General features: G+C 40.7%; 1 protein-coding gene and 1 long non-coding RNA gene across 8 annotated transcripts in view; one reads left to right on the top strand and one right to left on the bottom strand.

Moving 5' to 3' along the window:
• Positions 1 to 26,379, bottom strand: part of LOC143370306 (uncharacterized) — a 458,422-nt gene that overhangs the window by 204,179 nt on the left and 227,864 nt on the right. The gene's annotated exons all lie outside the window — the stretch shown is intronic.
• Wge (BAH domain and coiled-coil containing protein winged eye) overlaps positions 1 to 26,379 on the top strand; it is a 258,190-nt gene that overhangs the window by 145,644 nt on the left and 86,167 nt on the right. For all 7 annotated transcript variants that reach the window (XM_076814768.1, XM_076814777.1, XM_076814758.1 and 4 more), the window contains one exon: positions 25,027 to 25,248. In XM_076814768.1, the coding sequence (XP_076670883.1) occupies positions 25,047 to 25,248 (202 nt within the window). In that variant the 5' untranslated portion in view covers positions 25,027 to 25,046. The remainder of the gene's footprint in view (positions 1 to 25,026; positions 25,249 to 26,379) is intronic.

Genomic DNA, 26,379 nt, shown 5'->3' with positions numbered 1-26,379 from the left:
AGGGATGATGTAAAAGGGGAGGTTCTGTAAGAGAATAGCCTGCTTTAAACCCAACCTTTTTCCAGTAATCGCTAACCTCTCCCGATCACTACCATCCAATCAACCCTTTCGAATTTCACCATAAAATGATGCAATTAAACATTTCTTTTCTCCACAAAAATAAACTTAGCTAAATATATATATAGCTAAGTTTATTTTTGTGAAAAGAATTAAAAGTGAAAATAATTTGTAATGGTTTATATATATAACATTTCTTTTCTCCACAAAAATAAACTTAGCTAAATATATATATAGCTAAGTTTATTTTTATGGAGAAAAGAAATGTTATATATATAAACCATTACAAATTATTTTCACTTCTTACCTATGATCCCAATAAAACGTCACCCATCTGTAGGATCAATTATATTAATTAGGATCTGACAAAGAAGATATTACGTAGTAGATTTGATACAACCTCTACTCCTACGCCACTTTAACCCCATAACATCCAAACGTGAAACTTCTTTCTCGTTATATGCCACTGGTAATCCAAACTTCCGAGAAGCAGCGCGCTTAAAAGTCACCGAACAGCGACTCGGACGTGGATAAATCGTCATTTCTCGGAGACGGTTGCTCGGTGTCTCCAATTATTTTCACGATTCGCAAAGGTGGGGGGATCAAGGGTTCGACGTTGGAGCAACGGAGGCAATAATTCGCGGGATAATCCGATAATAATGTGGAAAGAGCTCGGCAACTTTCCCTTTAACAATTTATCCTTACCATGGATATTTATGGATCGGATCATCTGGAAGATCAATCTCCAGGGGGTCCTCTCGTGTCTTCCTCCACCGCGTTTCTCTCCCATCCCCCCCTCGTCCCACCCTCGAAGCGTCTCTGTTCTTGGTCTGATCGTCAGCAACGTGCAGTTGCAGTGGGAAGGTATGAAACTTTAACTCCAGGCGCAATTGGCGGACGGAAGGAGCGATTCTCCTCGAGGTAGCGAGCGTAGAACGTCTTGATTCGATAAGTCGCGATGGGCGAGACAGAGATAAGCGTAGAAAACGCGAGAACTAGATTTCTCTTTTCTTCGGGGGATAGCTGTGCTCTTTGGACGAAGGAACGCTTCAAGAAACTGATCGGTCTTAATTATCCTTAATTCGTCGCCATTTGATCTTGTTCCATCCATCTGTTTGATATCGTTGAAATTATTTTCGGACGGGTCGGTCTGATTCTCTCACGCAGCACTGCGTATCCTGACACAATTTCAAGAGTAACCAAATAGTGATTCTTCATTTTATTCCACGGAAATTTTCAATTACTTCTTTTCATAACCTCCCCCTTTTGGGTGGTGTTTCACCCCACCCTGTATGGACACTCGAGTAATGGCATTCATGGGCTATTTATCATAACCACTTCTATTCCCCTCGCACTGCAGTACATTCCTAGCAATAAGTTGCAACTGTTACCAGTAGCTTCCTAACGCGTCGCAAAATGACGTACCGTAAATTTCTGTCCCCTTTGTCTTATACATATTATATGTTACAGGGTAAACTTGAAACCCGTTAAAACATGATTTTACTACCCAAAGCTGGTTCCCACAAAGCCCTTTCACGAGCAGTAGTCTCAACTAGTGAAATTAGGTTTCAATGGTTTTCCGGTTTTGTCTGTAACGTATACACGACACACCCCCGACCAAAGCAATCATTGTTGGAGTTTCCACGTGGCAGTGAATGTTCCCATGAGATTTTCCATGCCCTGAAAATAAAAGAACTTTTCTATTCAAGGTGAGATGCATGAACGTTGCCCTAACCGGAGGCCAGAACTACCTAGGGAACTAAAACGAGAGCCTCCGCCCGAAAGCCAGAGAGATGACGACCCTACTTCCGCGTATTAATATACGTAATTATTTCATCAGTTAATTTTCTGTACACATTGACTTATCGTCAAACAGTAATGCTGAAACGAATTGATCGTCTTGCAGTATTTAAACGAACAGATATTAATTACAGAAGGATCGCTTATAATTCAAAGTTACATACAAAGAAGAAATACGGTTCATTACAAGTAATCGAATAATGTTCTTCGAGATTAAGCATGTAATAATGTAACAAAGTCACTTCCTAGTAAGGAATTATCACAAGTTTATAATATTTCTTCGTCTTTATAACGAACAACGAGCAAGAACGAATAAGATCGCATATAGCCTCTACTCCGTGGTTAACAACCAGCTTTTATTACCGATAATGAGTAAAAGAGTATATAAAAATCCTCCGTAATAATCTTGCGTCCATTTGGTCGCACAGTATCTATCGATGCATTTTATCGATAATCTCGCCGCGCAATTTGCTAGCTCGAGAACAAAACGTCCGGTTCCCCGCAAAGAATGAGGAAGGGTAAAATAAGAAGTAGAACTTGGAAATTCTGCTTTCAGCTGCATTCTATTATTCGGTTTTATATTTCTTTCGTTTTCCTACTGAAAAGAGTAATTATCTCGCAAGAACATCGGGAAACTTTCCAGAAATGTATTTACTTTTATTTGGAGCCCAGTCGTTGGAAGACATTAGAATTTCTTCTTAAAAAAAAATTACAAAACTCTCGAAGAATCGTAAATATGCAAAAGCTACTTAGATCGACGAAATTACTTATTCGTGGCAAAAAATCATAAATTTCTTTCTGTGAGTTAAGACTTCCTTTACACTCTTTCAGTATAATCGAAGCAGCTTTCCTGATCAATTATCACTAAAATGAATCCAAAACCATCATTCGTCTTTTTCGAATCATAATATGGACGCACCATATCAAAAGTCTCTTCACTAAAAAGTGGGAAAGCCAGTAAAGGCAGCAATCCAAACAAATGCACATTAAAAATTCGTTTAATTTAATATCTGTGATAGTAGTGGCTTTATCTCCAACACTTCTAAGAATTCCTTCACACAATTTCATTCGGGAATACTTTCAGCTCGCCCCTTTGATTCTCCAACACAAGCATATAGCGAAGGGTGGCCGAACTTTGCGCAGTTGGCTTTCGTTTCGTGCACACTTTTACGACATTTCGTGAATATGTGACTAGGGCAAAGTCACGCTACAGGCTTTGCGCTAGTAACATGTTGACGAAACATCGTAAAAGCGTTCATCAAACGAGCGCCAAACGTGTGGAGTTAGGCCACCCTCTGCAGTGCCTACATTTCTATTAAAGAGGTCAGAATTGAAAGAACCGATTGTATATTTTAACAAACTCAAATTCGATCATGAGAAGTTACCGCGTTCGCTGCCATGCGAGTATCGTACATTTTCCGTTCACTTGTCGTAAGAATATTTCAGAGTTCAAGGATCTATTTAATATTGCGTATCATTCGCCACCTACTGATAATAGTGTTGTTTACAAATTTACAAGTCTAAGGGCTTAGTTACTGTAAGCATAATAATTATGCTGAAGACTAAAATTGAAAGTTGAGAGGGTGGGTCATTCCCCATTGCAGTCGACGCACAGAGTTTCCTAGAAACAAAAAAACTCCCTAATCGACCACTGCGTTTAATAAACCGTTCAGGACGCTTGTAACCCCTTAAATTCGATCTTGGTTTCATAACAGCCCTCTCGCAGTTCGTCATGTATACGCCAGTGGCTTTCTGGCCTCTTTGTCAGCGACAGCATTATACGTGGCGCGCATTTTTATCACCGAGGGAAGGCGCGAGTTGGAGCACGAGCGTGCTTAAACGCCCAACCAGGCTGCGAATATTTTCACCGTGATCCTTGCGGTTTCTTGCTCGACATATGCATAGTATTCAAATGCGCTTTTGTTCCGCGCGACCGGGATTCACGGTGGCCGTGACTTTTATCGGTAATATTCGGGGGCCAGTGAATGGCCAGAGCTTATGGGATGCAGCCTGCGTGGCATTAGCGGGCCCTGGGTTCGCGTGCCGTGAATTTTCTCTCTTTGTAGGTGTATAACGCCCAATGAACCGTTGATGGAGTTATTAGGGATGCTTGTGGATTTTTATATTGATTCATGCGACAACTTGGTCTTCTTTAAAAGAAGTGTCGTATTGGAAAATTTAGGGCAGTCAGAGATAATGTATAATGCTTCACGATTATGGTTATAATGGTTTAAATATCGAAGACTACTTAGGAGTTGATTTCTGGGTTAACACTAGAACTACCGACAATTAATGTACACCTATTGCTACCAGATTAATCAAAATGAATGGTTATTTATAAAATGCGTTACGCAAGGAAAATAAAGGCATTATCCATATTTTTTTAATTTTTATATTGTTAAAAAGTATATACATAATATTACAGATATATTTATACTAGTTAAAAATATGTACATTTTTTCATTCGGAAAAATGGTAAATTTATTACCAAATGTAACTCCAGTCATTTTGACTGGCATGGTAGTTCTAGTGTTAAATATAGTCACGTGTAACTTTCATACAGGATATTTTGAATCTGGTAAATACTCTGTGTTCCCTTTCATTAAGATTCTTCAGCTATTTTTTTGTATTAAAACAGTGTTCTTCCAGGGTAGCTTCTGATATCGACGCGCGTTACGAAAAGTAGCACATTTTATTTCTTCTACGTGCAGTTGTCCGTAAGAAAAAAATGAAACGTTCTACTCTTCGTAACGCGCGTCGATATGTTCTTCCAGTTAATATTGGGATTTATTACAATGCTTGAATCAATCTTCAACACCGGCGAATTATCTCTGATGACATTACAATTAACTGCTTCTCCCACTGTTTTACCCTCCATCGCATAGAGCACCAATATCACCGACAAAATCCAAACTAAAAACCTTCTTCTCCTCTCCAATCTCTCCACTCTAACTTCCTCAAATATCAATTCTTTGAAACTAGATCTCTACGCCACATGAATCTTCGCAAACGCATGAACAATTCGCATCTTCTATGCCTGGGTCAAATCTTCCCAGCAAACCACCGAGAAATCCCTGTAGATGGCAACGCGGGACCTCTGTCAACAAGTAGGACAATTTAATTCTTTCCCCCTTTCTCCCTCTTACATGGGTGGGCTCAAGTGTCTTTGAAGTAGCGCGCATTGTCAGCGGTGCACACCGGTCCGAGCGCGTGTCAGAGGTCCTGGACTCCTCTCCCTGTCGCGGGCGATGGGTCGATATGTATATACGTGGCCAGGCCATAGGGTCGACTCGAGGGTTCGCGTGTGCCTCCAGCAGGGGACAGCCAAACTGGCTGTCATTTCCACCCAACCTCTGTCCACCAGCCCCTTCCGACCACCACCCGCCTGAACCGCCTCTCTCCGCTGCGCGATATTATGTTCCTGAAATATTGCCGGGAAACAAACAGTCGACTGCACGCTGTCGACACGTTCCTGCCGTCCTCTGTCCCCTCCACCCTCGTGTTTGCGTTTCCTCCTTGTTTTTCTGCGTTTAATCTGCCCTCTTCCTTGACTTCCCAGTGCGCGGCTAATGGTGGCAGCGTTCAAGTGTTTCGCAGGGCTAGGGGATGAAAATCGCTGATGGACGCGGGGGTGCCTAGAATGGGATAAGGCGTAGATTATACTATCGATTTTCTGTCGATAGACAGTTTAGTTATAAACTTTGTTTTGGATTCACGTGTATATAATAGCGTGCTCGTTGACTGCTCCTCGACTTCATGAAATAGTCAATGTTGAAGACAAAGTCGAGGGAACGTTGATGGTATATGCTACGTCTAACAGGAGGCTTTAATAAATAATACTGGAATATTAGAGAATAAGGGTTGAAATAACGAAAGAAATGCGCAATCATTTTCTTCCTTTATAAAGGAGATATACAATGTTATTTTCTATTCGTTCTTATTTTACATAAGAGCATCACGGTATTATCAATCAGTGCAGTGATTCCCAACCGGGGGTCGCGAAGTGCTTTCTAGGAGGCGCCACAGATTTTCTTTTTTTTAATATTATTATGTTAGAATTATACTTTGATATAGCTATTTTTAACGTGTTTTCTTTACCTTATTAAATTTACCGCATTTAAAATATTATAAAAGCTGGCTGCGACTCAAAAATTTAATTACATTTCTGCAGACTGAACATTCAAAAAGCATGCTGAATGTGTTCCTGAGGGTTTGAATTGTCACAACGCAGTGGGATTCACTGCAAACTTCACTCCCTACCGCTTTTACGACATTATTATGTTCCAGTATACTAGGATAGGCGCCATACTGTATTTTCCTTCTTTAGATACTTAACTCAAATTTCGCAACCATGCACAACCGGCTCAAAAATGCCGTATAAGCTAGCTCTGACTCGTAAATCATGGCTGATGCCAACGCGCAAGTAGAAGCAGTGAGTCATGGACAGACGTACTCGTCAGATCGCACTCAATCAGGCGCGCGGTCGCGGGACTTCGGAATTGATTTTTTCAAAAAGACGCCACCCACGGGACAATCTTTTGCGGCATTTTTTTTTCACTATTTCCCAATCTGTCACCCTAGCATGACACCTTAACATCGAAGGTGAGTACAGTGGCCTGTAATATTCTCATAAAATAGTTACGAGACACTTATGATCTACCCACTTCGGTGTCTAATATTTCGAGCCTTTACTGTCGTAAAACACAGCTTCCAAAGCGAACAGAAATGCCGGAGGTAAGCTGTTGCTTGACCAAATTTATCGGGATAGGACAGTTTCGTGGAAACTTAATAAGATGAAACGCTGGCTCGTAACGTAATATGCACCGTAAACTGGTTTCCAAGAAAAGGTGTAACCACGCTGGCTAACTCTTCAGAGAATCGCAAGAACCGGCAGCTATCAAAGTGTCACGTTGAAAACGCCGCTCTTTCTTTTTCTACGCCATCCTCGTAGTAATTTGTCATAGCGGGGACATACTGCGTGTGTATTAAAAAGTGGTCGCCTTAACACCGAAGTATGCACCTTCGACTCGTTCGAACGGAAGAAAAAAGTTGTTTAAAGTCACAGGTGTTCGTTATTAGGTCGATTTATATTCGAAGCACTTTAGCTGAATTCCAACACCTTTTGGCGCGAAGGGTGAGTAAATTCAGGGTGCACTTTATATTTTGAGACGAGCTTTGAATTTTTCCATCTAAAGTATCGTCTAACTGTCTCCGAATGTTTTCCAGGAAGATTGAAAACCTGATCGACTTGAAAGGGCTCTGCTCCGAAACACTTGTGCTATTTGGAATTACCGCGTTAGTTTTATATATATAAAAACAATGTTCGTTCACTTCTTGAAATACGTGATAATGTAGCCTGAAAGTTTTAAAAAGATTGCACGTATAGTTTCCCTACAAAAAATTCCCAAAAGGAACTTTGATTTCTGCCGATCACAGCAGGTTTCCCTTTAAATAAGTAAAATATGTTGTACGAATACTGTAGCTGGATACTTTTGCGAATAACTGTATATTACATTCGAAGCAAGCCATTGGATTTCATAGAAATCACAGTCCCGCTCTATTTGGATTGCATGAAAAGCCCCCTCGGCACAAGGCGTCCACGTTCCTTTCATCTCTTTCTCCAATTTTCAGTCTTGTCCCCGTATTGGCCGGTGCCGTCGATTCCGTTTTACAGCGACCAATTATATTAGCGATGGAATGCAAAAACCCCGCGACTGCAGTCTCGCTCGATATTCCGCAGAAACCATCGGGCCACCGCGTTTCATCTCGCTGAAATGAAAACCGTCCGATATTTTTCTGTTTAAATGATAGTCGGCGTCCGTCGCTCTTCTGTTAACCGATCGCGGCCCTTGATGGCCATATCGTTCGTCAGCGGGCGTTCCATTTAATTCCTTGCGCGAGACGGACGATTAAACGTCCATATTTTTGGAATTATTGCAACGCTTAGAAAAACAGAGGTGTTCATACTAACTGGTACCATTGAAAGAGTACCTTCTAAAGCTGATTCTTCATAGGAAGCATCCTTCTCGAGTAAATCTATTTTGAAAATCCATCGAGTAGAAATCGATATCAATTATATATCGATTTTTTTGGAAATAAAGTCCCATTTCTAAAAAGTAATTTCACAATTTCGGCTTACTTTTATACTAGAATTCATTTCAGTGACAATTATACGATATTTATTTATTTATTCTCCCAATTTTTAGTTACGTTCATCTGTATTAATTTTTTTTTTTTTAAAATCGATTTCCTCGAAAGGGAAGCTTCTTCGGGGCAAATTTCGTTCCACAGCTTCTACTCAGTTTTCCATGCAGAATCAATGCCCTTTCTGTTGAAGCTTCTACAGTACTGCATACCGTGTTGTGCCATGAGTAGTCGATGACTTATTCAAGTGATTCTATAATGACATCGAGTACCTATTGTACTTAATCTGAAGTACTACGGAAAAGTATATATGCAACAAGGGAACCCACCAATCTTTTACACCTTTCAATCTATAACATTTATCAAAAATACAATAATCTAAAAAATGCACGGTCTCTGCATGCAAGAAACGTTGACCAAATAGTAGTTTGAAAATTGTCGATCAATATCGTGCGATTGCTACTGTGCACTATTCGGCGCGTTCCACGATCGCAGAAGCGAAAAACGAGAGACAGTTTCCAGGCGTACCATATTGAGAGATCGCGCGTCCATTTTTCTTTTTCAATTCGCTGGCGACTGGTATGGTCACGAATTCTCCGTGCTTGACGTAATACGCGGGATAAAAAAGAAATCTGTCCCTCGGAAAGTCGATGGTGATCGTAGCGCTTGCAAAGAAGCACAGCGGCGAAACAGTGGCGGCATGCCCGATTGACATAAGCCTTTCAGCTTTTATTGGCGTTTGAAGACGATAGCAGCAAAGGTTTCCAAAGAAATGCGCCATCACCATCGGTACATTAGAGAATGAAAAACACATCGTTCCGCGACGAATGAGTCGTCAAGGCAATCAGGTCTTAAAGCTTGCTTAATATTCGTTGGCTATTGCGACGCAACACCGTTTTAACCTTTGTTATATTTCCCACTTGAACTATTCGAACTTGGCACCAGCGGAGAACGAATTCCAATAAATAATAGCTAGGAGTCGCGTTTTTCTTTTTAAAAGGCGACCTTCCCCTCCTCGGTCTGCCAATGGCTTGCATTAGTACTGCTTGCGAAGCAATTAATGTAAAACGATTTAATATTACCCGCCATTAAGTACTTCAAACGTGGAGGTGAGACCAGTCGTTGAATTAAGTGATAGAACTCTTCATTTCTCCTACGAAGCACAATTCCTATTATTCAGTCTAAATGCATTTATTTTCTTAATAAATTTATTAACACTTCGAGTGGCTCGAGGAATTGAAAAATGCCCCTTCAAGTCGGGCAGACTTTTCTGAGCGATCGCCGCTACCGAAAAAGTTTTGCTTAAAGGCTCATCCTAAGTACCTAGTGTAACGGCTAAAAAAAACTTAATTTTTCGATATTTAAGGTTTGTAGCTTTATTCTATTACCTTTAAAGATTATAAAAAAAAATGGAAATAAAACTACCCATTTATAGCGGAATAAGAGCATCGTGAAGTTTATATCTTATCCACTGAATAAAAGGTGGTTATAGTATTAGGAAAACTACTTATGTTCCTTGGGATAGTTTTACTCTACTTCTTCTCGAATTTGATTTCTGCGACGCGGTGCAAAGTCTATTTTTTTCTACGCACCGTTTAGGTGCATTATATTGAGTCGAATATGTAAATTCGCGCCTTGGATATCTCCTCCGAAGTTTTTCGGACGTTTCTTGCCCACGCGTTTAATTGTATCGTTAGCAGCGCGGAATAAGATGCCAAAATGCGAGCTTCCACGAATTCAGTCCACCTAAAATCCAAGTGTTTCGTGCTTTCCACCTAATTTATTCCGACAGGCAGACGTCAGAGGTTCCTTCCCTTTTTTCTTTCCCCGACATTTCGAATTTACCAGCGTCACGCGAGAATTTTTCACGCGAGCGATTTCGTACACACACACACACGCTCATTGATCCGAATTCATGCGGGCTGACTGCAGCACCCACGTGTACGTGTGTGCATTTTTTTTTTTAAAAAAGCGCGAGTCCGTGTTCTTGTTTTTTCCCTTGCACCCGCGTATCTGATCGGCCAGCGTCGTAATAAAAATACGTCATTGAACATCACGCGAATGAATTGACCTCTTTTCCGGCGATGAAAGTAAAATGCTGTAAGAGTTCCAGTCGACCCATAAATCACATTATCGGGACAACGTAGTAAATTATAAAATCGTAAAGCGCGAAATCATCGACTACTTTCAACGAGGCTCGCGATCAGCAAGCTTCTCGCCCTGCGAAGCAACGAAGCTCCTGCGAATTATTCCACGTGATGTTTGTGCCAGGAGAGCAATTCTGAGAGCAAAGCTGAGCAATTCGATACAGCAGGCACCAAGTCAAGAAGGAATTATGAAATGAAATTTCTTGCTTCTGAATGGTTGTATTTTTTATACCATTGAATAATATTTTGTCACGAAGTTTCAAAGATATAATTTAATACTGTGGTGCATGGTTTTGAAAAATGCCTGTTTAAGTTTCAGACACTTAACGCCAACAGAGCAAATGCGACCTCTATTGTTATATTTTGTAAACTATAAGGTGTTTACGACTGAACAGGGGTGAAGTATTTGTTAATTCTCTACCTTTCTACGAAGTTTCATCAACATCGGTGCATAACACCTCACGTGGTTCACTTTTCAAAGCGTTAAGTGAGGGTGAAGACTATCTTTTGTGGAGGACAAAATGTGTCGACTGAGATGCGCTGCAAATTAGTAAACTGGCATATGAAAAATTCAAGTAATTCTAGAAGTGCAATCATCGATTATTATATTATGTAATTGACAAGGTTCTTTTCCTATAATATCTAGGTGATATTTGGGGGTTTCTGGGGGAGAAAGAATTCTGATGTTGATTATATTATCAATATGATGTCATTGCGCTTTTGGAACTTCCCAAGGTTTCTTGAAATCTTCATACAGCAGCAAATAATTTTACATTATTTAGTAGGTAAAATAATAAGGTGTACAAATAGAATAGGAAATAAGATTATTAAGTATATCATATGCTAATTATTAGTAGTCGGGATTGATAAAAATGTTCCATATAAAAGGGCCCTACCACTACGGAACATTCCTGTTTTTTTTGTTATTATTACTCTGCAAATAAATGATTATTCATTATTAAATTTTAATGGCGAATGCTCGGTAGTATCACACCACGTCGAACTATTTGGAAGAATAATCGTTTAAAATTCCATAGAACGAAACTGGAAGCATAAAGTCCTCGAGGATCGATATCGAAAACTTGGAGGCACGTGACGCTGCAGGAATTTATCGTTATGGGTGTCTCTCGGTGGTTGGCCCGTGTTTATATTGAAAAATGTGCATCTGTTTCATGCTACGACGCTCGTTGCTACTGTTTCCTGCAGCCGCCTGCATAAGTATGCATCGACGAGGAGGAACGGGGAGGGTGTTTGTCGTTCTTTCAGAAACTCCTGTTCCCCGAGTTACAGATTCCGTTTCCTTTCAATAATACGTGGAAGGAACCGCGATCCGGCGCTTTCGAAGGAAATAGGCGGACGGTTGAAAGACTCGAGGATATAATTTGGCAAGCTCTGCAACACAAAATATACGGCATTCCTGCCTGAATGTTTTGAAGCACCTCTTTTTTGCAAAAAATTTCACATCCATGAAAAGCGGTTTTGTGATTACAAACTAGCTTTATGGAGTTAGTATCTGGCGGAACGAGTAAACTTTTTGCGGGAAGAATTTTTTTTTAAATCTAAAATGAAGCTGCAATTCATTTGTTTCTATCAACCCTGTTTCATAATAGAGCTTTTTATTATTAACGTATTTCTCTAGAATACAATCCAATCAGAATAAATTAATCAGTAGTTACTTTTATGCTTAATGGTCCGTCTTGAAATAATAGTTGCATAACGAATCGTTAGGAGTATTATATTCAACGAACTATAGCGTGCACTAAATTTCTTTCAAATTTCTTAGACTCGATACCGTTTGAGTTACGATTAACAGGAATCGTGTCCAAGCTCGTAAAACGTGAATCGATTATCATGAACACGAGTTACAGCCGAGGGTAAGCCGATCTCTATATCAGTGTCGTAACTACAAGCTATCTGTTTGCTATCTTCTGATAATCAACGCGGCTTAGTCAATTAAAATGGCGAGAATACGATCCTCGGAGGGTTTGTTAAGGATAGCTGTCGGTAACAAGTACACACATACAGAATGCTTCTGAACTACGAGTAAAAAGCAATCAAAGTAGTCAATGAAACTCGTGAAAGAAAAAATATCTCAATCAACACAAGTCAGTAAACTAAACATTCTCGAAATATTCAATCTTCTCGTTTGTAAGCTGTTACTATCGTCCAACCCTTACGCTTTATCTTTCGAATCTACTTAACCCTTCGACTGTCATCTGTGTCTTTTCACTCCGAGGAACAGGGGCGGATTTGTTTACAGGGTGGTCAGTTTTTGCTGGCGGCAAATTTTGGGCGAATCGAATTGGGAAAGGTAGCAAAATGTCTTTATTTTGGGGATGATTTTATTACAAGCGGATCTTTAGACACGGAGGCTTGAGGCATCTTCAAAAACAATTCACTTTTTTTCGTGTAGCAAGTTAGCAATAAGCAGTAATTCACACGTGAGTCGTCATATTGAATTAATTTTAAAATTGACTGAACTGTTTAAAATTAAAATATTTACTGATATTTCGCTGGTTATCCTAGAGGCGCCAAATCTCCAAATTCGCCCTTGCCAAGGGATTTGCACCCCGTGCACACTTATTCAAGTCGATATATTCTGGAAAGCATCGAAAGCAGAGTAAGCAAGGACTTTGCTTTCTATGCTTTGTACAAAACTTTTTTTGGCGGAAGCCGTTACTCGAGATGACCTGAGGAACTTAAAGGGGTAATTTCTCAAAAACTATGCGCCGCTGGAAGCGTTAAAACTGAGCAGATTTAGCGTTCTTGATGCTTGTCGACGATCGAGCCAATAAAACATTCCAACTGTAAATATCGGAAACCCCCTCCATTATATCGATCACGTGACTCGCGTGCGTCGATCGACTCGATTGATGGCCGAGGCGACGCCGACGGCGACGGAAAGGAAAACGGAATCGGGGTGATGTCATGTAGAAAGAGACTAGTAGGCTCTGGAGAGGCGGAAAGCTGAAGTGGGATGAGGACGAGGGGCTACTGCCTAAGCGAGTCTATTGTTGTGTCGGAGACTTAATATGCATTTCTCTCAGGGGCGAGCCACGCTCTTCAACGTTCTCCCTCCCCCGGGGTTGCTCCGAGGGCGGGGAATAAACGAAGAATCGCGTCCGCCGTGAAAACTTGCCGCTTTGCGTTCGCTTCCTATTATCTCTTAATAATCACTGGCTCCGTGCTCTTATTAAATCGTATTACGGGTTGCCTGCTCTCGGGGGCCGTGCTCGTCACAAAGATGTCTGCGCCCGTCACAAAGATGTCTGCGCTTTCGTTCGCACCTCGCCCCGTGTAGTGTCATCGTCGAAGGCGTTCTGTATTGTCGGCTTATTCTTTCCCGCCTTCTCCTTCTCCCCCTGCTTTTCCCGCTGTCTTCTCTCTGAGGGCGTTCGTTCGTCGTGCGTCTTCGAAACTCTTTTTAGAATGTGGAGGAGAAGGTGGGTTAGAAGTGTAGAAGCACTGTACAATAGGGCGGAGCGGAAAATTTAAAGTTGAATTTTCAGTTGGCCTGGGTGCGGGATAGTTGTCTTTTGATAAACCAAACACAACTGTAAAAAAAAAAATTGGAAAAATATTCATGTCTGCAGGTTCCTTTTTCTCCTAAGAATGATTATATGATTATATGATCATTATATGATTATATGATCATTATATGATTTTTTTAGGATTCATTTTTTAGTAAAGGGGATGTCCAACGAAAATAATATTTTGTCTACTTATTAATACACTTATTGACAGTATAACAAAACTGTTTTAAATTTTTAACAGTTTTTTAAAAACATATATCGCACTGATGTGAGCGCCTTGAAAAAGCGATATAGTGCTGGTGCAGGTGATTTCCGAGAGAACGACGCATGTAAAATAAAAAATTCAAAGTGTGTCGTAGTCATTATGAGTGTGGTTATCGTTGGAAGCACAATTAGTTTGACTGATAAAAAAATAACATGATGGCGGAGGTTTGAAGTTTAAGCGTCCAAACACGGTGAATTTTTCAATCATTTTGCCTCGTAAAAAGTATGAAATTGTTAATTAAAAAATGTTTCCGAGGTCCCCGTGATATCCACTGATGTGCTGAATAACGTGTAAAAATTTAAGGCTGATTGGTCAAATAAATTTCTGCAATCACCTGCACCAGTTGAAAAAATGTCGTTTTGAGACAACCGCGTTTAAAGTTTTAAAACAGATTAAAAAACATCTTTTATTTTTTTTTTAATAATATAAGAGTAGCTTAATGAAAACTAAAAAGATTTGTTGCATTATATATGTTGTATCTACGGAGAAAACAATGTTTAAAAGTAGCTTAATTTTTCTGCCGATCAAAGTAGAGAGAATCCTTAAATCCTTTTCTGCGTGGAATTTATCTATTCCTAAAGCATTTAATTTTTAGATAGTATATTCTGAATGTCTTTTAACTATGCTTCAGTTTGTTGCCTACCTATCAGCTGGCGCTGTCAAGGATATTTAAAAACGATTGCCCAAGGTTATCGATATTATTCATATTATTATATATTAATAACCTTCAATACAGAGTATCTATCCTAAAGTCGACGTTTTTCAGTCAGAAAAAGTCGTTGCAGATATTTGGCTATAAGAGTTCCGTAATAATCGCTTATTATCCACGTCAACTCTGTCTGTCCGTTCAGCCATACGGAATATAATTCAACTTTTGTTGGAATTATTTCCTCGAAACGTCGTGTTTGCCGCGTATCAGGCCTGAAATTCCCCAGCAAAATTGAATTCGCATTAAAATCGCGGACGGTAGTAAAAGGAATAAAAAGCCCATGTAGGAACGTCTGTTCCGAACGAAATGTAATATGCGCTCATCAAACCAGCCGTCTAAGTTCTTGATGTAAACGAAACGCTATTCAATTCCAACGCGGGTTTTTATGAAGTAATACGACTGGAAATTTTTTGCGATCAACTGAGTGCGAGCTTTTGCTAATCATATTTTTTAATATCGGGGTACGTGTCGTGTTCAAAATTTCTATTATTGCCCAAGAGATATTAGTGCAAAACATATATATATATAACTATTGTTCATAAGTATTAGAACACCTACTCAATATGAAATAATTGTGGAGATATGTTGTAAACTTATTGGAGAACTTTAACCAATTTGACTTTATTTGATATTTTAAATTAAAAGCAGTGAAAAGTATTGAATCTGTACCAAATATCACGTTTTGCTGCAAATACAGCAGGTGTCCTAACACTTATGAATAGCAGTGTATATCTAAAATTCAGATAACAATGGAGACTTCACGCACTATAGATTTTCGCATTTATATTTAAAGCGATTCTAATTCTTCACAGCACTGTCACTCAGAAATATATTTAGTGTCTATCCCACTCAGTTTAGAATGAGCAGTGATTTTAGGAAAATCTATTTTCTGGTTTCATTCTTATTACCCCCTCATTTAACATCTCTTTCGAACACTCGCCCCTTTAATAAAAACACTTCTGTGATTCTAATTTTAGTGATTAAACCAACACAATCGCAATAACACCAGCAAACTCGCAACCCCGATCTCCAATAAAAGTACCTGGAATTTCTAATTCCACCTACCCCCACGCCACATCCGCCCTCGCGACAGCAAAAGTCACTCAGCACCCCAGATTCACGGAATACAGCCATCAGCCACAGTACCCAAGATCGCGGTCCCCGCTAGGGCATCAGTCAGCCGACTAATTGTCCGTTAACATTAATTAAAAACCGGCCAATCCGCTTTTATCCACGGCCGCGAGATTATTGGGAGTAAACGATAATTAGAGAGGACTGGTTTGCTGGTCGGTGTTAAAAAATTAATTACCGTCTTGTGTATCTCGAAAAACGGCTTGGGCGGAGGGAGGGGTTGGGATTGGGGAGGAGGGGTCGGCGTGGAGAAAGGATGGGGAGAGGGTGGAAGTTGCGGGTCGAAGCGTAGCAGAGTGTATCGGGGGATTAATTACCAGGAACCGTGCGTTCTTGCGGTTATCGCGATACGGTTTCGGGAATAATCGGCCGCGGCGGGACGGGTCTCATGCGAGCGCGCCGCGTTCCTCGCGAGGGACACTACTCACACGACCAAGCCAGTCGCTGGAAAAGAAGGGGGGAAGGTTCGGTTGCAAATCACATCGTTTGCAGGCGGCCGAATCTTTCTCCTTCGACCAAAGCAGCCTGCCCGTTCGAGCCGCGCCCTCGCGTACAAACGTGAATTTACTACGCCATTCACGCACGCGTCTACATAAATTGTTGCTTCCAACGTGCACGTGCGCTCGACCAGAGCGCGCGCGCGCGAGAGCTCCAACTCCGCGAGGATTGCCGCTCGCTTCCGACGAGCTTTTCCTCGCGAACCCAGCCACGCGTTTAGGTTACTGGGAACCAAGTTGAGGATGATTCACGCCGACCGTGCGTCGAGATTTACGGTTTTTCGCGGGCTGCGGGAATGGTAGGACCTATTGAAAGATGGAGTTACGGCGGAAACACCTGGGAACGGCGCTACGAGCTGAAGTCGATTAGTGATCCTCTAGGGAGTGACCGGAACAACGTGTATCGTCGCTGATTGGTTGCCGCGATTTTGGGGCAAAAGCGGAAGTAGACAGAGAAAGAAATTGTAAAAAAAAGAAAGAGACAGAAATACTGATAGAAAGGGACAGAAATACTGACAGAAGAAAGAAAGAGGGAGAAATACTGATAGAAAGAGAGAGAGAGAGAGAGAAATACTGATAGAAAGACATAGAGAGAGAGAAATACTGATAGAAAGACATAGAGAGAGAGAAATACTGCTAGAAAGACATAGAGAGAGAGAAATACTGATAGAAAGACATAGAGAGAGAGAAATACTGATAGAAAGACATAGAGAGAGAGAAATACTGATAGAAAGACAGAGAGAGAGAAATACTGATAGAAAGACAGAGAAAGAGAAATACTGATAGAAAGACAGAGAGAGAGAAATACTGATAGAAAGACATAGAGAGAGAGAAATACTGAGAGAAATACTGAGAGAAATACATAGAGAGAGAGAGAAATACTGATAGAAAGATATAGGTATGTTTATTTTTGGTTTTGCTCCAAGATGGCTGTGGTTATACCGATCACTCCCCAGAGGATCACTAGACTGGATTGGATGGAGAAGTGTTGTGATAGGTTTATGTTGAATTTGAGGGGACAGGGTAGGGGTTTTGGAAAATGATTTTGTGGCCAGAGATGGTTTTTGCGGCTTTAGTGACTTGTCGTTTTGTAATTACTAGGGATTGATTTAGTGTAAACTTAGTCAGTGACTGTAATTAAGGGGAGAAGACCGTATAAAGGGAACGAAAAATAGGAACAATCTTTTTTTCATAAATCGCTTCTAAAACATTTTAAATATAAATTCTCAAAGTTATAGGCCAAAATTCAACTTTGTATCGATAATATAGCCTGGTGAGTCAGCGCGCCTCCGAACGCCTAGCACACCTAAATCGCACTTTAAGAGGAGAACACTTTATAAATCAATCGAAAAATCGAATAAAAAATTCCATAAACCCCTTCTAAAACGTTTCAAAAATATAGTTTCAAAGTTATAGGCCGAAATTCAACTCCGTATCGATACTATAGCCTGGTGAGTCAGCGCGCCTCCGAGCGCCCAGCATACGTAAAACGCATTTTAAACGCGTTTTTCTCGAAACCACGTTTTCAAAATTGGCGCCGGGGATAACTCAAAAACTATTTGACTAAACAACTTCAAATTCTGCTCACTTTTAGTTTATAACATTTCTCAGAGTATGAACCGCAAGGTTTAACCAAATTATTAATTTTAACTACTGTTTTTAAACAAATAAAACCCGAATATTTGACGAAAATCACACTATTATTAGAAGTTCTGCCATTTTTAAAATATGTCAATTTTGTACACCATTTGTGGCTCATATTCTTAGAATTGGCACATAAATTGAAGAAAAAAAATTATTGGGGTATTTTACATAACTACCAGAGACGCTACAACCGGCGCCGTTTTGCATCTCGAAAAAAAATCTATTTCAGATACTGCTCTATTTCTTTTGTATTTATTATAATTTCACTGTTATAATTTTTTTTACTTGTTCTAATATTAAAGAAAGTACCCTTAAAGTTCCGAAAGGATTAGTGTATTGGTATCTTTGCAAAAAATTCCTAAAAATTGATACAAAAGTAAGCCGTTTATACGTGCTTCTCGCCTTAAGTTTACAAGCTTTTAATCTAGAATCCCTGAATTGCAATGGCGGTATAAGACAGTTTAAACAGTGAATTGTAGAAAAATAAGATGGTTCCATTACAGAGAATTAGATTTTAAAATTTACATCCCATAAATTGGGGGTGACCAAAAATTTGATAATGGTAGCAACATAATTCTTAAATTTTAGTATTAACTTAGTTGTGCAGACATGTAAAAATATTAGTTTTAAACATTCTTTTAACCACTACTGTAGATTTTCTAGTGGCAAGGTCGTTGATTACGTGGTGGTAAGCTGAGTGAATTTTTTACAATGAAAGAACGAAATTTCGAGCGAAGCATATTTTGGTTACTGAACGGCAAGTAGCGCAAACTGACTTTAATCAGACACAGGGTAATTTTCATTGCCACTACACCGTATATTTTTTAATGCGGCTGTTTCGCGTGTATGTCAAGATTCGTTAAGTGTCAGTACCTTTAACTGATACCTCCGTCTTTGCGATGTCTTAAATGTGTTAAATTTTCAATAATCTTTGAAATGTTGCAATGAATCGAAGTATGGTGCAGGGGAGCCCGGATAATCCGAGGTGCGCGGTACGCAAACCGGTTTAAATCGCCGAGAATTCGGATTAAACGCAACCCGCCCTCGTGCACTCTATATTGAACAGAACTTCAAGTGAGAGGAAATCCTTTATTTCGATTTTATAGCACCGAAGTTTCCAAGATTATATTACACTTTGAGGATCTAAAAAGAGTGAATTTCACAGTTTATGGCTGAATCGCCCATAGGATGTTATTACTAAACAAAAGTAGCTTCCAAGTTTAACTTCCCCACTGAGAGCTGAAAGCAGACGTCTTTATACCTCCCCCAAGGAAATAGTCCTAAAAATCCGCATCTCTTTCGATTCCTTACTCTCAGGCCCAAACCACCACCCACATAAATCAACAAGCAGCAACTCAGCCGACGATATTAACACAATTTTCTTTTCTAAACTACCTCCAACAATCAACAAAAAAAAGCACACCAATCGACGTATGTATAAAAAGAATGCTCCTCCGAGCGACTTTCGGCTTGACAAAAACTACTGCCTGTTAAGCCACTCGATCCTTCCCGACCGGTACACGGCGCAAGATTGAAACTTACGCCCCCGTTAAACGCTCGTGGAAACACGTTCCCCCGCGTAAGTGGGTAGCATGCCCGAGAAGCTGTCGGCATTCGCCTCGAAATCCAAGCTGCACCACCGCGTCCCGGGCTACCAAAAATCGATATGCACGTACATGCACGTATACGTGTGCACGCGCGCGTGTCGGCGGCGGGCCAACACAGGGGAGCGTGGCGCGTGCTTGAGAATAGGGTTGCACAGGATTGCGTAAGCGCGGCGGCCTCGGCAAACCGAGCAAAAGGGAGGAGAGGAGGTCGGCTTGCCCAGATAAGGCGCAAGAAGCGGGTGCGTCTTCTTTTACGCAGTTCTGCGGCTCACCAGCGTTTCCGCGGGCAGCCCGTTAAATTTTCCATCGACCCAGCTGCCGAACGACGGCCGCGTTCGCCGATCGGCGAAACGTTGCGGATATAGGTCAGCTGGGGACAGAGCGTTCGGTCTCGCTAACTCTATCAGCTGACCGCAAAACGAAAGTGGCTGTATCGTAAAAACACGAGGCTAGGTGTTCTTTTTTTATCTCTCTTTTTTTTAAAACATGGCTTGGCTTAAACGCTGGAAGCATTCGGGAGTTTAGGTATCGTCCAGTGGGCTATGATTCGGTACTGGCTTGATATGGGAACACTGGACTTGTTTGCGCAGCAGCTACACAGGCACAGTGGTAAAGATCATTTTTCCAGTGCAGCTGGACACAAAAGCGAGAATTCACGGCGTAGTGGGATAAAAATGTCCCTGGTACGCTGCCGTCCAGTTCTATTGTAACGAAATAAAGCGTTCGGTCGCTGTGTACGTTATCCTTGTCTAAAACGAAGAGGCTCAGGTTTTCGAATAGTTTATTCGTGGCTATGTATGTGTACACTGGATCACGTGCTTGAAGCTTCACTTCTTGAAAAGTTGCAATTTGGAAGTGAGGATAATTTCGTCCCGAAGAAATTGCGAGCTGAAAGGAGAAAGCTCGGTGGTCCTGACAGCGGCCTAATTTTTAATTTCCCTCGCTCCTGCCGCTGGAAGGGAGTAGAAGAAGGGACGAAGGATCGTGGAACGAGGGGAAGGAATAGTAGAACAGGTTTTCAGGTCGGTAGGGTACGAGAAGGGCCGCTGCGAATCGTGACTACCTGACGACGCGGAGCTGGCCCCTTCACCGCTGGAAAATGGTGAACAGGTGCTCGTAAAAATCTGACGCCTTCGACTTTTCTTGCCTCCCCTTTTCTTTCCACCCTCGGTACAAATGACGAGGTCGAGTGGCTTGGACCTCGACTGCCGGGGACCTTTAATTATTGTGCACAGGCTGTGGATTTTTTAACGAAATTTTTAGAAGTAGGTACGCCAGATTTTTAGAGCATTTCGAAAAGGTGAAGAGTATACAGGGTGTCTCGGAGCAAAGGTAAGAAACTTTGACAGATTGTTTGGGACAGCATTCTGAATGAAAAATGTCGCGTGAATATGAAACCTGTTCTTAATACTCACGTACTATAGTTGTAACAGGTTAAAGTTTTACTGCTGCAATAGTGAAGTCACAAATGTAATACAGGGTGATCTTTAAGAAATCAGATCAAAAGGAAATTCTAACCACGGGATTATTATTGATAGCAACCAGTCGTTGTATTCTGATAACACTGTTGATTCGATTTCTAAACTCCCAACAACAGCTGTTCCTCTTTTAATCGTTCGACTAAATCCTCCATTCTTCTTTACTTGATCATAGAACCAGTGTCATCTTAAATTCAGTCAAAATCAATTCAGCCACCCTTTACCTCTAGATTCAACTTTCTAATTGCGTACATGCACTTTGAGTAGCGTGGCATACTGTGCACAGCTTTAATGTCTCTTCACGGTGACAATTTCTAGAAAATATCGAAAGCACGATCCGAGAGTCCCCGAATGTGAATTTTGCAGGGGAACCTAGCGAAGGACCTTTCTACGCGCTATACAAAACATTTGCAGTAGTAACCACCGCTCAAAAAGGCCTGACCGAGTTGAAGCAGCATTTCCCAACTATAGCGACAACCATAATAAAGAAAATAAACCTTAGTTTTCATATATTAGATGACTATAACAGTGCCCAAGTCATCGCCCGACGGAAAACAATTTTTTGAAGAAGTATATATGCGGTAAAAAAAGCCAAAAAATTATGAGTATTACTTCAAACGTACCTTAATATACAGACAAATCGCCAGGCGCTATAAACTTATAATTTTTGTTCAACAAATTCCTGAAGATAGCGTTCAAGAACGGGCAGTTACACTAGAGTAGTGTTCCTTCTCGAGAATGGTTTCTCGAGAATTTCTCGAGAAATTTTATAACAAAATTTCCAGCTGGGCCGGGGAACGGATGTGTCGCGTGTACGGGAAGTCCGTAAAATCGCGCTGGTAAGTACGTGGAAGCGCGACTTAGGTGCCCTCGTTAAACGCGTCGGTAATGAGTAATAACCGTCGATGGCCTGTCAATCGGCGGGTACACATTTGTCAGGTTGCACGTGAGAAAGTGAAACGGGACGAGTAATGGTGGCCTGGCCGCTGGATTATAATAATTAAACGTCGCAGGAGCTGGGGCTCGCGGAGTTCTCGGTAAGTGTTAATTGCGTGTGCGCAGAATACGAGTTTCGGCTCGCGGTAATATTTTAGTGCGAGGAAAATTAGCAGCTCGTATCTTGTTACGGCGTCACGTGGGAAGCATGTGTAAAGGATTTGAGCGAATGGTGTCGCGGAGAGAGGAATGAAATTGGGCGGAACCGCGGCGCGTTGTGGAGGAAGTTCTATGTACCTACTTACGTATGTAGGTAGGTACTCGAAAGTTGTTCTGTCGGGCGGATTTATTCGGACCTTCTCGCACGGGACACTTTTGTGGCTCGAGATTGGTGTTGGGAATGTAACCGTACAATTTCTGTTTTTTTTTTGTTTTTTTTGTGCAGTTTTGTTAACACGTTCATCGTGGCACAGGGTGTACATACAGCCACTCACAAGTCACAATTTCGTTCACGCGAATGCGAGAATCTTAGCTTTCGGTGCACAGCTGTAGTCTATTTTCTCAAATTTCAATGAAAAATGTAACGAACTATCGAAATAATCTGGATGCGTGAATAATCCTTCGTGAACAAGTTTGTGAGTCGCCGTAAATGAGTTTCGTATCAGATTCTGTGTTATCGGAATGAAACTATAAATAATGCTTCGTCTGATTTGTAGAAAATCGTTTAGAAAATTTTGTGTGATAAAATTCTATTAAATCTGAATAGTTACTTATTAAATTAATGGCGATTTTAAAACCTCTGGGTGAATTTTAAGTAAATAATTGTTCCCGCAAATAAGCAATTACGGGGGACAGTAATATACATTGAATTAACAAGACGACACTGGCTTCTTCGATGAAGATACATACAGGGTGAAGGAAGCATCGACAGAAGATGATCAGAAGCAGAATCTTAATTATGGAAATCGCGTAATACCATGGTTAACAAAGTTAGCCATTAAGAAATTTAAGAATACAGCAAACAATCCTAATGACAGGGCTACTTTTACCGTTGTTAAGAAACCCAGGCGATAACAAGACCATGGAAGCGTAATCAAACGTCCAAAAGTTTCCTTACATCAAAGTCCCATACAAAGACAAGTTCTTCGAAAGTCATTAAACTTTACACCGGCCGAAAAATTTATCGACTACTTCAATACGATCTGTATGTACAACGTGGCAGCATCTGATACATGTGATCCAGCGTTTTCTTAAATTTACGATCATCCCGACGATTACCCAACCCCCAATTACGTACCATTCTTGCGAGAGGGTACACGAAGTCGAAAAAAATTACAGTTTCTTGGAAAAACGAAAGCAAACTCTCTGATGGCTTCAGTCATCATTAATGTGTCCTGCCATTAAGAAATTTCTTCTGGAAGAAGGAGTAAACAAAAAAAAAAGCAGAGACATCGTTTTACAGCCCCCTGTACTTAAGGAGGGCGCCTAAAGGCGTATATCGTCTAAAAAAATCTGTGCGTCGATCCTGCGACGTTCCTGTGTATGTATATATCTAAGAGACTACATTATGTTTGGCGACCTGTTGCTACCCCCCCCCCCCCGTTTCCACTCCTTCCCAACCCTCCGTGGCTATCCCTACAGTGACTCACTCCCTGGTAGGAAATGGAACGCTCTTGCTCCGTTCACCCCGTTGAAAACGCTGTGCGTTCTATGTCGACCTCTCTCTCTCTATCACCTCTGCCCCCCCCCAGTCGTTTTCTGCATGCGGATACGTTAGTTCGTATAACGATTCTGTTACCCCTACGTCACAAACGCGGTCTCGTGCATTTTCCAGCTTCCTCTCTCGCCTACTTTTTCGTTCTCCCCTGGTTCCGTGTCTGTGGATACGAAGATTGAAGGAGGGGATGATTATGATCTTCTTTCCTTCGATCTTCCTTCCGTCTGTTTGTATTCTCGATCTTCATCGGTCGGAAGGTTTCTCCATTTTCAGGGTGTGAACAGGGGGAATAGAAATGAACGATTTTCTTTTATAGATTGTTATATATTCTTTATTATGTTTGTATTATTTCGTCGTTCTGTGTTACCCATCTCCTCCATTTTGTTTGCGAAGGATTATGACGATTAAATGGTAACAATTGCAGGGAAAATCTTTAATATTGGGAATCAGTGAATGCGTCCTGTCCCTCTGCTCTTTAAATGGCCATTTGCCTGTATTAATACTGGGGGGTGCTATTTTCCGTTCGTTATTTTCCTAGTCGACGAATTGAAGGGTCGGGGTGGAGCAGATGCCCGTATCTGGCGATCGGAATCAACTTTTCATCGTTAATCTCCCTGCACACTTGTGCCCATAGGTCGAGGAGTATTAAAGGGGCGATAGGAGCGCGGAGGGAGGGGGGTAATTTGACAGTCACGTTTGGCTAGACAATGTAAGGGCGAGGGAGGATAGCAATAGGGGAGGACGTGGGGAATAGAAATGGGTGATAAACGTGGAAAACGGAATATGAAAAGTATCTGTCATATAAAGGAAGATAGGGATGCAGATAATGAAAGATCATAAAGAAGTTCGAAGGAAAATAAGTAAAACCGAAATAAGGAAGCAGATGAGTTGAAGGGAACTAGAGTAATTTCTTTAAAAATGACTCCACTGGGCATTGAAAGAAATGTGAGTTTCATGGACGAATGGCGATACTGTAAAAAAGAAGATAAAATTAATTACAAAGAAAACTACAAATTATCTTGTCTTATCTATTAACGTGACTTTAGTACAAACTCATCCCTAAAAGTGTAAATAATTGCGAATCTAAAGTTCTTATATAAAACACCTAGAAATTTCATTTAAAAAATGTGGAACGCGTGTCGACTTCGTACTTGAACATAAAATAACCAAAACTGGAGAAAAACAAGATGAAGGTATCGAAGGACGTAGATGGTTAATTATAACAATAATACTAATAATAATTCTTTATTGCACAGTACACTGTAATACCTACATCTTCATATTTTTCCTTCAATTTTTTTTTCACTCGCATTTGATTTTATGCTGTATACTGATTTCCTTTTTGCTCGTTTTGATTCCAGCCTCGGGAGGGGGAGGTTCGATGTTGGTCCCTCCCGTGGCCCAAAGTGGGACTGGGGATCGTCCCGTGGGCGACACGGGTACCCGGGCCCAACAGACGTCCGGCCCTGCTGCGGCAGCAACCCTATGGCCCTTAGCACCTGCACAATCCAATCAGATTCCGAGCCAACAGTCCCAGGGCATACCACCTCTGGCCGCCACTCCCGCGCCGGCTCACAATCAAGGTACTTACGCCCTTCACCTTTTTCAAATCGAGCGCAATTTTCTCAGAACAAATCCAAGCATTCGTAATATGTACAAATTTTGGGACCTATAAAAAAATGTACCTGCAAAATACAAATCAGAGCTTATAAAAGGTAGCGTAACGATAAAAAGCAGAGTTTATAAACCTGGCGTGAAAATATTTATGTATTACACGTAACAAAATTGTAAGTCACGTGAATTGTTAATCTTGGGAATAAAATGCATTGCTTTCCTGAAGGGGCTCATTCAACAAGTAATGTAATAGCGTATAGTACGATCGTACTAGAATATGTATGATGCCTTAATATTTAACCACTATAGCGTAGGAGCATTGTAATTTTCATTTAGGAAATTGTTTAGTTCGCGATGACTACATCATCCACTTTTACATATGGATGAGTTCGCAATTTTTGTCTGTTACCAAAGATTGTAAGCTCAGGGGTATATTTTTATTTCATATTTAGCATTGGTAATAATTGTGTAACGTAAGGTATAACGCGGTTTTATCGACCAGAGCTGATATCTTCCATCGTACATTCAAAAATGAAATTTCTTTTATGATAGTAGAAAGTCTTATCTGTGGGCGAGGCTCTCGTCGCATTAAATCTAATCATTTTGTAGGAATCGTAGGTACCTAGTGTTTATTATCTTATTTGTGTTGCAGTAGTACCGATATGTTGTCAATGCCAATAATTTATTGAACGTTGTGAAACATTAATCGGAGGGAAACATTAATTAATGGTTATCTTTTTCATTTAAGAAACGCTAGACTTATTAATATTTGTTTTGTTTTAAAGAAACTAGTTTTTAAGAAATTTTTCGAATTATATTTATCAGCGTTCATTTTTCTCTAGGTCACTCTCAATTGAATATTATCAGTGGTTGTTAGTTACCTATTATTGTTTTAAAAATTTGTGCGAATTTGTTTGTTTAAAATGACGAACTTACATATGAACATATATCTTACAAAATAACGTTAGAAATTGTTGAATAAAATTAGCAACATTCCCTGTAAATGATTTAAATTTCGAGGGGCATGGGGAGATCGCAAAATGCATATTTATTAAATTGGACATTCCGGAACATTCCCGTCACAAATTGTAAGCGCGTAG

The sequence above is a fragment of the Andrena cerasifolii genome, chromosome 1 (genome assembly GCF_050908995.1).
Source record: "Andrena cerasifolii isolate SP2316 chromosome 1, iyAndCera1_principal, whole genome shotgun sequence".
In the NCBI taxonomy this organism is placed as follows: Eukaryota; Metazoa; Arthropoda; class Insecta; order Hymenoptera; family Andrenidae; genus Andrena; species Andrena cerasifolii.
Note: the sequence above shows the minus strand (reverse complement) of the source record. Positions and strands in the feature narration are given on the sequence as shown.